We start from the raw sequence: 12,472 nt of genomic DNA, 5'->3' as shown, positions 1-12,472 counted from the left end.
TACAAATGGAAGTTTTAGCTGAGCAGTCAAAGTATGAACTAAATACAGTGTCAGAGCTCTGCACTGAAAGCTCTACGTGCTGGTGGTTACAATGGCAAATTATTAAATGCACTTTGCAGAAGTGTTTTATGAATAAAGTGGCAAGCACAGGGTTTCCTTGACCATATCATCCTTTTTTTCTACTTGGCCTTAGTCATAAAGCAGAATTGAGACATGTTTAAGTACAACGCTGGGGTCTGGAAAGGCACTTGGTTTTTAGAAAAGTCATTAAAGTTATGACAACTGGGACTGGGGCCCTCGTTTATTTTGGGCTAGTCTAACCCAATTGCCCCTAAAGCAGCATATAAAACACACTGTGCAAAGACAAGTCCCCAGTATATCCAGTATATCCAACCAGTTCACACTAGCAAATACCTCTGTTTTGACTGTGCAGGAGAAACTACAGAGCTGAGGTGTGGTTATTTGTGAGCCTGTTCCGAACCAGGCAATGCTGGGAACTAAATCTGTGAAATATTTCAAGGGAAATTTGGATCAGACTGGCATAACTTAGTTAAACATACCTGCTGTCATGCAGACCTTTGGGGTCTCTAGTACACTGTGCAGCCCAGCTGGGTTATGTGGTAACTAAAGCACACAGCACAGAAGTTTTCCAAAGCCACTTACCGTTTACACAATGTTTACACTATTTACACTACACCAGACAACAATCTTTGCACAAGCCTCTCCCCAGCTTACTACCTTGGTATCCTTGCCACCACCAAGTCTTTGAGATTTGGACAGAGGTCCTTAAGATCTTGCAATACCTCAATCCCCAAGACCAAATTTTCCACAAGGCTGCTAGGGAAATGCCTCATACATTTGGAGAGTAAAGATTTCCCCACCTCATCTTCACTTTCCAACTAATTTAATCCTCCCTAACCACTGTGCTATATATATGCCAGATACACAGGTGATCCCACTGGGGATGCTGCCTGACTCCTCCTCCTAGTTTCCACCCGATTACTCCAGGGAGCAGCCTACCCAACAGGCTTTCTCTGAGACACAGCAGGAAAGCTTCTCCAGGTATTTTCCTGAGGTTCCTCACTTTGCTAATCTCCCTACATGGACCTCAGCAATAAGGAAAGCTCCATTCATTCACCCCTCCCACAGTCATTCACAAGCACCCAGCTCCTCCCCCTCCTCAGTGTCTCTGCTCTCAATTCCCCTGTCCCTACAGTCAGGTTTCTTCATCCTCACACCCCATTTCGGCAAGGGAAAACATCTCTGCTACAAATCCTGCTACCACTCTTCCTTGGCTCTATGTTCTGGAGACTTTCCACACGCACCTTTTTTCCTCTCTCTACCTCTGAACTGAAATCATCAAGCAAGGCTAGCTCTTTCCTTCACCTACAGATGATTCAAGGATGGGTGACAATCAGGAGATATTTTATGGCAGGATGAGGTAGCTCTTATTGCAGCACTTCCATGGGCAGAAGCAAAATTCTTAGCTCAGATATGGATAAAATTCCTCCAGTTGTCATACCATCAATTTCACTATTTGCCAGAGCATATTTCAGTTTTGAAAACAACCTTTGTTTTCAGGCAAAAGCCTTTCATTTTTATCTGGTAAACAGGACCAGCTGAAAGCTGGCTTTATGCTCCAGCTAAAGGTTAATTACCTTCTGAGCCAACAAAATAGGTTAGGAAAGATCTATTGTTCTCTCCTGTTTTGCTATTCTTGCTCCTTTTAACTGAAATAGATTGACCAGTATTTTGAGCAACTTTGGTCAAGGGTCAGGAACCTTTGGGAGATAGTGCTGGTATGAGGCTGGCAAGCTAAACCCTTATTTGTGGTTATTATGGTTCTGTCATCAAGACAGCTGCACAACTGGATCATTCCTATTTCTGGGGAAAACTTTGTCCTCATTTTACACCCCACTTTAAAGGCAATGTTGCTGCCCAATGGAGCTGGAGTAGTGTTTAAATCTATTCCTCTCAAGACTGATGCATACCTTTGTAGGGTAAGATAAGGTAGCCAGAAAACAAAAAAATGTGCTATAGGAAAGTGAGCATTAACTGTTAACCTCATATCTTCTTTAGGAATTAATAAAAAGGCAAGCTCTTGGAGGGAAACCACTCGCTGAGACTTCTTTTGGCTGTCATCGAATTTATAGCCAAGCAGTTTCAAATTCTGCAGACATGCACTTACTCTATAAAACTTTAAAACGCATGAACACCTCAGCTTACCATAAATGTTGCTTCCATATAGTTGGATGAGCAGCATTGCTTCCACTGACTGTGCTGCACACGTGTCGCTGGGCAATACCCGCTCAGTGTGCAAGCCAAGTCTGAGGTGCCTGAAGCTGTAGCAGTAGACTGGAAGTAGGAAGAAATAACTTGCAAAGTGATATCTACTGGCAATTTAACACATTTAACACCATTTTCTTTGGGGTGGTTCACAGGTAATGATAAGGAATTAACGTGCATAAACAGCTTACCTGCGTTGCCTTTCTGAAACTTTGAATAGAGTGCCCTTTCTGAAAGGGGGCATTGATAAGGACAAAGAGAAGGCACAAAGCTGTCTTTTTCATGCCACCTCCTTCCCAGGGTGCAGCAACTCCTTCCCCACAGCATCGTTTGGATGCAGAGGTGCCTTGCTGTGATGAAGGTGGCAGCTGTCTGCTGCTCAAAGCTCTGTGCTGTATGGATGCAAGAAAATTTAATGCCTTTCCTTTATGATTTTTTTCTTGTGCTTCATCATAGCTCTGCTCACCCCATCAATTAACATTATGGTATATTTAAAAAGCCCACTAATCTGCTCATTGCCTTTATATGTTTTCATTAATTAATTTTCCATTACGTGAACGTTATAAACTTCAGACCTTCTCCAGAATCTTTTAACCCACCCTGTGAGTTAATACTAAATCAGCAGAATAAAAAGTTGCTAAAGTCTGCATTTCTGTAGGCATCCCCATCTCTTTTAACTTCAAATCATGAATTTACTGTGAGACCTGCAAGTACCAGATCCACATCACCATCCATCAATAAAACCATTTTTCCTGCTCTTGCAGCCACAGCTTCTCTGCAGTCCTACAGCCACCAGCCCCCACCAGCAAGCGAGCAGATAATAAAGCCAGGAAACACTCCTGATGACAGTGCAGGAATCTTTAAAACCTGCAGCTCTGCATTAGGCAGTTAGTGGAGTAGGATGCAAAGGGACAACGCCAGATCCTCTGGTCTGCAGGGAAAGCTATCAGCAGTGGGCTCATACAGGATTACAGCGCGCTGTAAGCTTCGATCAAATGCTTGTGGGCGTGGAAGAAGAAAGAAGAGAGAATAGTGGTGAGGAAACGCTTTCTGCTAGGGCTTTATATGAAGTAATGGATGTTGATTTTTAAAGTCAGAAGGAAGCTAAGTTTTTTCTTCTAATCCATTTGAAGTTACAGGTCTTTGGCTTGGCTTTGGTGGCCCAGGAGTGAGCCGTGCAGAACGAGACCACCCTGCAGCTCTGCCGGGGCAGGTGGCTGCCTGAGCGGCACCTCTGCGAGGTGAGTTTCCCAGCACGAAGGCCAACTGCAGTTTATCTTGGAGGACTTGGGTCAGGGAGAAGGAAGGTGGATGAGTTTTGAGACCAAGGGCCTCGTGCAATTCACAGTTTCACTCCTGTGAGTTTAATGTAGACAGCAAAAATAAGGACTGACTCTTTATTTTGGACGGTCAAGAAATGTTACGTTAGTGTGTTACTGTGGGGTTTTTTATTTAGTACCCTGGTTACCAGAGGAACTATCTTGCTGTTATGTGCTACTCTGAAGTTAAGGCTTTTACTGAGTGGCTATACCTGAATCAATTAAAACTGGATTCTCATGTCGGATTGCTCATAAATCTGGAATTAGTTTTGATTCTTTTTCTTCTCACTAATGCAATTTTAGTTACATGAACGTGTGATATGATCTAAGGGCAGGCAGTAAGAATTACATTTTCTTACTTAAATTCAGGATTTTGCTTCAAATCCAATAATGCTCCTAATTTACAGAGTTTTATATTTTCTGGAATAATGAGAACAAAACATTTGGGTGGAGATTTCACTAGCTGCTCTGTGTTGTTTTTCAGAATGATATATATACAAGTTCATAATAGTATTTCAATTCTAAGGAAATAGTTGAGGCACAGCAGAGCTGAGCTTCTATGAAGGCATCCACTGTTTTGAAGATGATGACTATATTTAATAATGAAAAATACAATTAGATCAGTATTGTTAGTCCTCTGCTGGGTAAGGATGTAACACAAGCCTCTTATTTTCCCTATAGCCAGTAAAAGATAAATTGGAGATCAAGGGACACTTTCTTGGGTTTTCCTAAAGAAAAACCAAAATAAAACAACCCCCTCCCCCCCACACCCAAAAGAAAAAAAAAGAAAAGAAAAAAAAAAAAAGGAGGGCAGGCTCTTCTCAAAGGAAGGGGTACATAGTCCTGAGGACTCAGAAAAAGAAGTCAAGGTATCAAAGCAGTTAGGAAGGAAGTAATTATCCTGGAGTCTTTGGACATCAATGACCTCCAAGACACCAAATGAAAATCTAAGGAGAAAGAATTAATAGTGAGGAGACAAGAAGAACACATATTTATGACTCAGGGCAGGAACTTTCAAAAACTCAGGCTTTTGCTGATGAGATTAAAATGTGGACAAGAGAAAATCCATACCATTTATTTAAAGCATTTTGCTAAGGATTTACTAAGGGGGAGTCTGAAGCACTACACAGTGGTTCTCTGTCTCCAAAATTTTGGATATTTGAAAGTGCAAGACTTGCTGTGAGTGAGGTGTCTTTAGTCCTGCCATGAGGAAATTGTTATAAGTCTCCATTAATTTTTCCCCCAGGACAGAAAGAAGTGATGGGCTTCTCTAAGCAGCAAAACAAATTCTTGGCGACCTTTCATGATTCATGCCAAATTCAATCTGAGGTTTCTGTAGAAGCTATATGGTAGCTCTACTTCCATATGTTATGCCATTGCATACCCTACCTCTCACAGATGGTCACCAGGAGGTATGCAACTGCTGCTTCTTTTGCCACACAGACGACTTGAAGTGTCCGTAAGCTTGTGCTTGGCCAGGGTGAGTGCCTTTTGGGGAAGTACAGCTGATGAACAACAAACAAGAGTCCCTCTGGACTATTTTTTTCTAATGTTATTGTTTCCTTTTAAATAAAAATTAAATGTGTGGTGCTAAATGTACATGGATGCTCTTGGGATATGAGGAACGCAAAGAACCCGCAGCTTGATTTTTCAGCGGCACTAGGTGTTGACACCTTCTAGTTACTTAAGTGAAAAGCTGGCTGCTGGTCTCTGTTGAGTATGAAGTTAGTGTTTTCTCTCCCTCTGCCTCTGACGTGCTGCATGGCCAGGACTACAGTGCCAAGAACAGAGTTAGACAGCTGAGGAAGTGGGGACGTGAGCAGGATCCAAGCGCTTTGCTGCCACCCCCTCCTTGACCTCCATGAAAAGCCAGCCACCAGTGCAGTGCTGAGCCATTGCTGCTGCACTGCAGGAAACACAGACATCCTATGAAATACTCTGAAAAGAGCTTGCAATTATATTTATACCTCCCAGGGGTGCAATGGGAATTTTAAGTTTAGGGCTGAAAAGATTTCTTAACCGGTGTCAAATTTAGTGTCAGCACATTGTTCCTCATGGACCAAAAGGCACATCCTCTTCAAACTCTCCCAGGAAACTGGGCAGTTCCTGTTATTAAAGCCTCTGCCATTACCTTGAAAGGAAAAAAATATATAGAGAACACTGACACATTGTCTGGAGGCTGCTGGCACTCAGAAGGTTAAAGCTTTGTTGGAAAGAAAAAGGGGACAGCAATCTACCTGAACACATCAACTGGCTGCTTAATGGTATGACCAGACATGTTTGTTAAGATCTGCAACACAAGTGAAGTCTTCAGGATGCTATGACAGGTCCATCATTCAAATCTTACCCAGATTATTTTCTATATTATTTGTGCTATTGCCACACACCTATTTTCAGGATGGAATTGAAAGAACAAGTGCTTCAGACAGAGCAGTCAGCAGAGCGCTGCATGGAGCCCCAGCTGGCCATTCTGCCATCATAAGACAGCAAAAAGCCAATCTCATTCTGCCAATGGACCATTCACCGCTGCTCATGGCTTTGCTTTGGCTTAGAAGAGGTTTCCTGCGTGTGAAAAAGAAAAGTCTCAAAGACCAGTTTCTTTAGTGTGCTGCCAGTTGGTTACCCTTCTCCTTCACTAAACTGTACCTGCACAAAAGAATGCTTTTTTGGAGGCATATTGTTATTGAACTTTGAAAAGTATAACTTTTCTCATCAAAAACATTTTGATCATCTCCAAAATGTTAGATTTCCTTGAGCCTGGAAAGAATAACTCTGATTGGGGTTTCATCTTCTGTGTGTGGTGATTGGAATCAATGTTTTAAAATCCCAGCAAATGTCTATGGAGTTTCTAAGCGACGTGTATTTTGCTACACTCTCTACTAATGTGTCACTATACCCACGCTTGCATTTGTAAGAGTAATTGTGATTTTAAATTGCATTGGTTCAAATATATGGGAACACTCACTTCTCTCTAAAGGGTGTATGTGTCACCTTGCACTTGTAAAATTATAAGCACAATAAGAACCAATGCAAGCACACGTACCTCAAAGATAGCACATTCCCACATGATACTTGCTTAATTGCATCAATTTAAGATCAAGTATATACTGAACATTTTGTGTTAAATTAGCTGTAGCCTAACATAAGCGGTTCCACTTTCTGGTTCCTTGCTAAGTGGAAGCTTATTTCGTACTGGTAGGACAGCATCACACGCACACACATGGGCACTAGCTGGTAGCAGCAGTTTGCAGCTGGAAGCAGGGCAGCTGGCAGCACCAGCACTGAAGCCTGTGTGCCCCTTCAGTGTGGTGGGGACTGGACAGCAGCTGCTGGTCCCACACATCCCGAATGCAGGTACCCGGCCAGCAGGACCATCACTGTGGCCGTGGTTCTCTCAATGTTTCCATGTTTTCCATGTTTTCCAGCTTGGTTTCAAACTGATGGTGGTACAAAGGGACACACTGTTGCAATCAGTCACAGGAGGAGATGACATGGGGGAATTTAATTTTTGCAAGGCCCTGGATGTGCTTTGATGGTGGCACAGCTTTTCAAACTGAGAGCAGGTTTAATGCCTTTCTTAGGTAACCTAACTGGGGGGTAAATTCCCATAGAGACTGGAGTACTTCACAGAGCAAATGAATATCGTTTCAGTCCCCAAAGCCCACACAGTATTTTGTGTGTGTTAATCCTCTGGTGAACAGCACCAGCAGACATTCCAAACAGAGAGTTTCTGGAAATCCCAATTGCCTAAACTTTACCACGGTGCTATCCTGACTGCAACTCATGCCCCACAACTTTGGAGAAGAGGGGTGGGTGTTTACACCTCTTTACGTCTTTTCCTTTTTCTCTGGGAATGGCCTGAATGTTAAGAAAATGTAATGGAAAGCCTTAAACTCATGCTTGTGCTTCCTGCACTGAGACCAAAATCTCCCGTAAGCTCGCCAGACCTTTTACAGCTGCACCCTAGGGATTTAGCTCTGTGCAGCTTACGGGTTTATATGAATTTCATAAAATAGAAGCCCTGTATTTTCACATAAATGTATTTATTTTGGAAAAGATCAAGAAATGCCAATATATTTCAAACTGGTACCCTACTGCATTAAAGAATGTGAAATATTCATGTGAACATTTGCTAATCCTATCCAGTGAAATCTACTTCCCTCTCTATTTAGCATGCAGGTGGCAGCAGCTGAAGGTTGTTCAGCTTTTTCATTAGGAAGAAAAGTAAGGATGATCTGTGGAAACCACATGGAAGTAATCATAAGGAACTGCACTGAAATGTTTTTAGAACAAAAGCTTGTAAGCATGCCTTGTGAGCATGATTTCCCTTTCATGTGTTTGTTTCCTATACGGTGTTTCAAAGCTTCAAACTGTAAATTTATATTTATGGACATAATTAGAAGTGCAATATAATATGCTTTCATAATACAGAAATAAAAATTTAAGGAGCAGCACACACATTTTCAGAATGTATAACTCAGGCTCTCTGAATTCTCCAGTAGGTAGCATCTCTCCAAGCAAATTCTGCTTTCTCTGTTAACCGTTTGTCTTGATAACATAATGTGTTACTTTCTTATCAGTGCTAAGCTTTGCATACCCATCCAGACCCTTCTGTGGCCCAATATCTCACCAAAAATCCCTTTCTCTTTCCACCCGCACCCTGACAACTATAGCAGGAAATGGAAAATGAGGAAATCGGAGTTTCTGTAATCCTTGATTCCTCCAGGGAAAAACATCTGACCTTGGGAATTCATTTAAGTCTTCTTATGCTCTGAATTCCCTAAGCATTAACTGGAAATGACATTTACTTTCCACTGAGCAATGCTAATATTTAAATATTGCTTCAAAGATCTTCAGATAAAAAGAGCTATATATGTGCAAAATTTTATGCTTCTTTCTGCTTTCCTACACCTTCAAGACATAATAATACACTGAAATGCTGAAATTTTGTTACAAAATAGAATTGTACTTGGAAATGTCAGGCCTGCGCAGACCAATGATCCAGAAGTCGCTAAAGGCTGTGTATCAGAAGATGTAACCTGGCCTCTCCAGGTACTGAATTCCGCGATGAAGATGGTAATAACTTACCAGAACCAGCCATGACCATTTCCCCATGTGCTGAGAACTATAACAAGTGTACAAACAGTGTCAGAAACAGTCCCTAAGGAGTAGTTTGGATACATCCACCTTGACTTGGAGAGCAGTGGCGGTGGGGACAAAGAATGCTCAGCTGTGTGGGCATGAGCGGCGCCGAACAGGTTCACTGTATTGAGTAAGAATGACACAGGGTATGAAATGCCCCTATGTCTTCAAATTTTTATACTCAAGCTGGAAGCATTTCTTAGAAACATTAAAGGCACAAATTTCAATCCTTTGTTTTGCATGGAGGCCCTGAACATTACAGCAGGTTTTTTTAGCAGACCCAGCCTTGACTATTAAAGTATTCAGTAAATAATTGCCTATAATGCTAATTGTAATACATAAATTAAATAGAAGTTTCATTGAAATTGCATTTTTTGTTGATTCTATGAAATTTTGTATTACATTTTTGTTTTTTTCAGTGCAAAATTTAGCCAAATCACTCCCAACATACAGCAGATTAAAATAATTCAAGCTGTCTCTGTTCATGCAGTATGCATGTGCAGACAAAGATTCTTCTGAATCTGCATATTACTACTTCCCCCCCCCCCCCCCCCCCCCTTCTATGGACTGAAGGCAAATGCAATAGCCTGAATGAAACATATTCATATGACATAATGGTTCATTTTCATTGTAGCAACCACACAAAAGAAATTCCATTACAACAACTGTAAAATTTTGTTGCATGTATCTAACACAAACCATTAGAAAGTAGGTTGAGAGTATAGGTTCAGAAAGAAAAAGGATTGATCATGAGATTAGCCCACATCTCCCAAAAGCCAAACTGCAGATATTGTATTTCTTAAATGTTTGGTTGTTTTTTACATTTCACACACATCCTGATTTAGGAATCAGCACTAGAGTAAAGCACAAATACTGCAAAGGCACAATGCACAGAATTAATCCAGTATTTCTGATCCCAGTAGAAACACAGTTCCAGAAGCATCTCGAGATATCTCACTTTTGTAGCCTAAAAGGTCAACTAGTACTGGGATAAGCTTTTGGGTACTAGTAGGGGTCCTTTCACTGAAACATGAAATGTTCTTGTTCATCTCCTTCAGTTTTCCCACCAGTCTCCAAGTCTACTTTTTTTCTCTTTAAGAAAAGGCTTCTGTAACACAAAGGGCTGTGTTATCCTGTCCCTCTGTAACTAATGAATCAACTCTCTCCCTATTTTCCTGCTAATGAAGTTAAGCCTATCTCGTTAATGTTTTCTAAAAGAAACAAGAACAATTCAAATAAGAGGAACATGAAGTATTTTTAATGGAGTTTCAACAAAAGTGAATAATCCTGACAATAATCCTGCCTCAGAGGAAATAAATGCCTATATTCGAAATTAAGGGCACTGCAAGCACAGGATGTTTTCCCGTCCAGAGCTGAGAAAGACCCTTCCCTTAGGACCCATGTCTACTTCTCCAAACCCTTACCTTTGTGAGAAAACGTCTCGGTAGGGGCTGCCATGCTGCAGGGCAATCCCATATCCTCTGTCCGCAACCGTGTTCCCAACCGTGTAAAAAGAGCAGTCTGCGTCATTGATGGCCACGTACTCCAGTACTGCTGCGTCCCATACAAAGGCGTAGTTCCCGTATTTCACCTGCAGTAGAGAGAGGAAGAGCTCAGACCATGGACTATCAAGTCCAAAAGGAGGTCAGTGTACCTAAATCATCGCAGTTTCAGCACAGTCTGCTCCTTAAAGACAGTGAAACTTGGGAGCCAGTGACTGTCAGCACAAAATATGCACTGTGACTGGTGCCATGTGGTGCCTGTGCTGAGCACCTCAGCAGAACTGGAAGAAACGTGATCTGCGAGCAACGTGTTGTCCCTGGAATAGCATCGGGCAGGAAGCCTGTACTGTCCCTCTTCAGGGAACAAAGGACACATCAGACTTCCTCCATCAATATTAATTTCCACCACAATTTCCCCACTAAGTTTTTCCTTTGATCTGTAAACACAACCATTTTAAGGGAAGGGAGGTATTCACACTGTCAGAGGCGTGAGAGGGTAGGCATGACTATCCAGATGGAAGACCACTGTTAAAGACAGCCCATGTTTCAGTCATGCTTCAGTTTGCTGTAGATGTCATGAACATCCATTTGGCTTTTGGGCTCTTTGCATGATTGTGAGCAAGATCACACCAATTAGACTTTTTGGGATTATTTTTCTCAGCATGATGGGTTTTCACATGTCACAGGATCACAGAATCACAGGGGTTGGAAGGGACCTCAAGAGATCATTGGGTCTAACCCTCCTGCCAAAGCAGGTTCCCTAGGACATATTGCACAGGTAGGTGTCCAGATGGGTCTTGAATAACCCCAGAGGAGGAGATTCCAATACCCTCTGGGCAGCCTATTATGTCTTCAAAGGCTTATGTCTAGCAAGAACATGTGAGCCATTTGAACTGATTACAATAAACCCACAAGAGCTCATTACACTGAAAAGCTTTTAAAGTAACATTTTACTATACATCCACATTTGAAACAAATCAAGATTTTTCTTGTCATTTGCATATATGGATTGCACACAAAATTTCAGCACTTACTCAGAAGCAAGCTTTTAAAAACAGAAATTCGGTCTAAACAAATCATTCCCTATTTCAGTGAACTTCTGCTTTCCAGTCAAATCATGTTTTTCTGGAAAAAAAAAAATCTCTAGCTGCTCTACCAGATCTTTTACCAATTTTCTGTTTCGTTGGTCTCTATGTCAGGCCTGAAGAATCACATTGCTTTTTTTTCCCTGACCCTCTGCTTGGCTTCACTCAGCGCTTTCCCTATGCCATATTAACCAACTAAGCTGTAAAACTAGGCTGAACCCATTGACTTTGTACATCTAATGGGAATAAATATGTGACAGCTAAGTGAAAAGTAAACAAAACACAAAAAGGCCATCTGGGGCCAGGCAATCCGGAGAGAATACAAAACCAAGCCAGCATATCAAAATAAGCAATGTCAGTACATCATTTAGATTAGGTTTTGACAACGTAGATTATGTTTTTAAAGACTGTTTACATGTAAAAGTTACTGAAGCAAGCCACACCGGCTGCTTGCTCACAAGATGTAGTGCACAAGGAACGATTGCATTGGGGACACATTCTTTTTCATGCATAATCAATCTGAATTAGACACTGCAGGCCCAGAAAGGGAATATTTCCTATTTCCATTTGTAGGCATGGTACGGGGAGGATTTGTGCAGATTTTGGAGCCGGAAGGGAGCCCTATTATCTGCGGACTCCGCACAACTGGCAGGACAAAGAAAATTCTTTTCAAAATACACACGCAGAAATGCAGGACTGGGTTGGGTTTAATTTTCAGGGTCTGAAAAGGGTCAAGAAAGATTTTTTTTGCCTCCCAGTGGAGGTTTAGGTCTACCTAAATGGCCAGGGAATAAGGGATAGAAGTGAACTCACTGTTAACAAACAGTACAACTTGTATGCTTGTCCTACAGGCACTGCAAATCACAGAGCTCTTCCTAGCTCGGGCTCTTCTGATCTTCCTACAGGCACCACTTGGCTAAGAAACAATCAGCATGACTGCGAAAAAAGACCTTCCTAGGAGCATTTAAAAAGGATAATGACTCAGCCTGAAAAAGAATCATGATGTGCAGACAGCAAGGGAAGGAAATAAGAGACAAAAGCAGAAGATCAGAAGGAGGGAAATGAATCCCAAAAAGGATCAGGTGGACTTCCCATACAAAGGAATTAAGGAAAAGCGGAGTTCAAAAGACAAGCAATT

At 41.7% G+C, this 12,472-nt stretch overlaps 1 protein-coding gene across 2 annotated transcripts in view; it reads right to left on the bottom strand.

The window, feature by feature from the left end:
- GRID2 (glutamate ionotropic receptor delta type subunit 2) overlaps positions 1-12,472 on the bottom strand; it is a gene marked incomplete at both ends in the record, with an annotated part of 718,543 nt that overhangs the window by 57,669 nt on the left and 648,402 nt on the right. For both annotated transcript variants that reach the window (XM_084263639.1, XM_084263640.1), the window contains one exon: positions 10,172-10,338. In XM_084263639.1, coding sequence (XP_084119765.1) covers positions 10,172-10,338 — 167 coding nt within the window. The remainder of the gene's footprint in view (positions 1-10,171; positions 10,339-12,472) is intronic.

Source organism: Gallinula chloropus (genome assembly GCF_964237585.1).
Source record: "Gallinula chloropus genome assembly, chromosome: 4".
NCBI lineage: Eukaryota > Metazoa > Chordata > Aves > Gruiformes > Rallidae > Gallinula > Gallinula chloropus.
The sequence above is the reverse complement of the archived record's forward strand: the minus strand, read 5'-3'. Positions and strand labels throughout refer to the sequence as shown.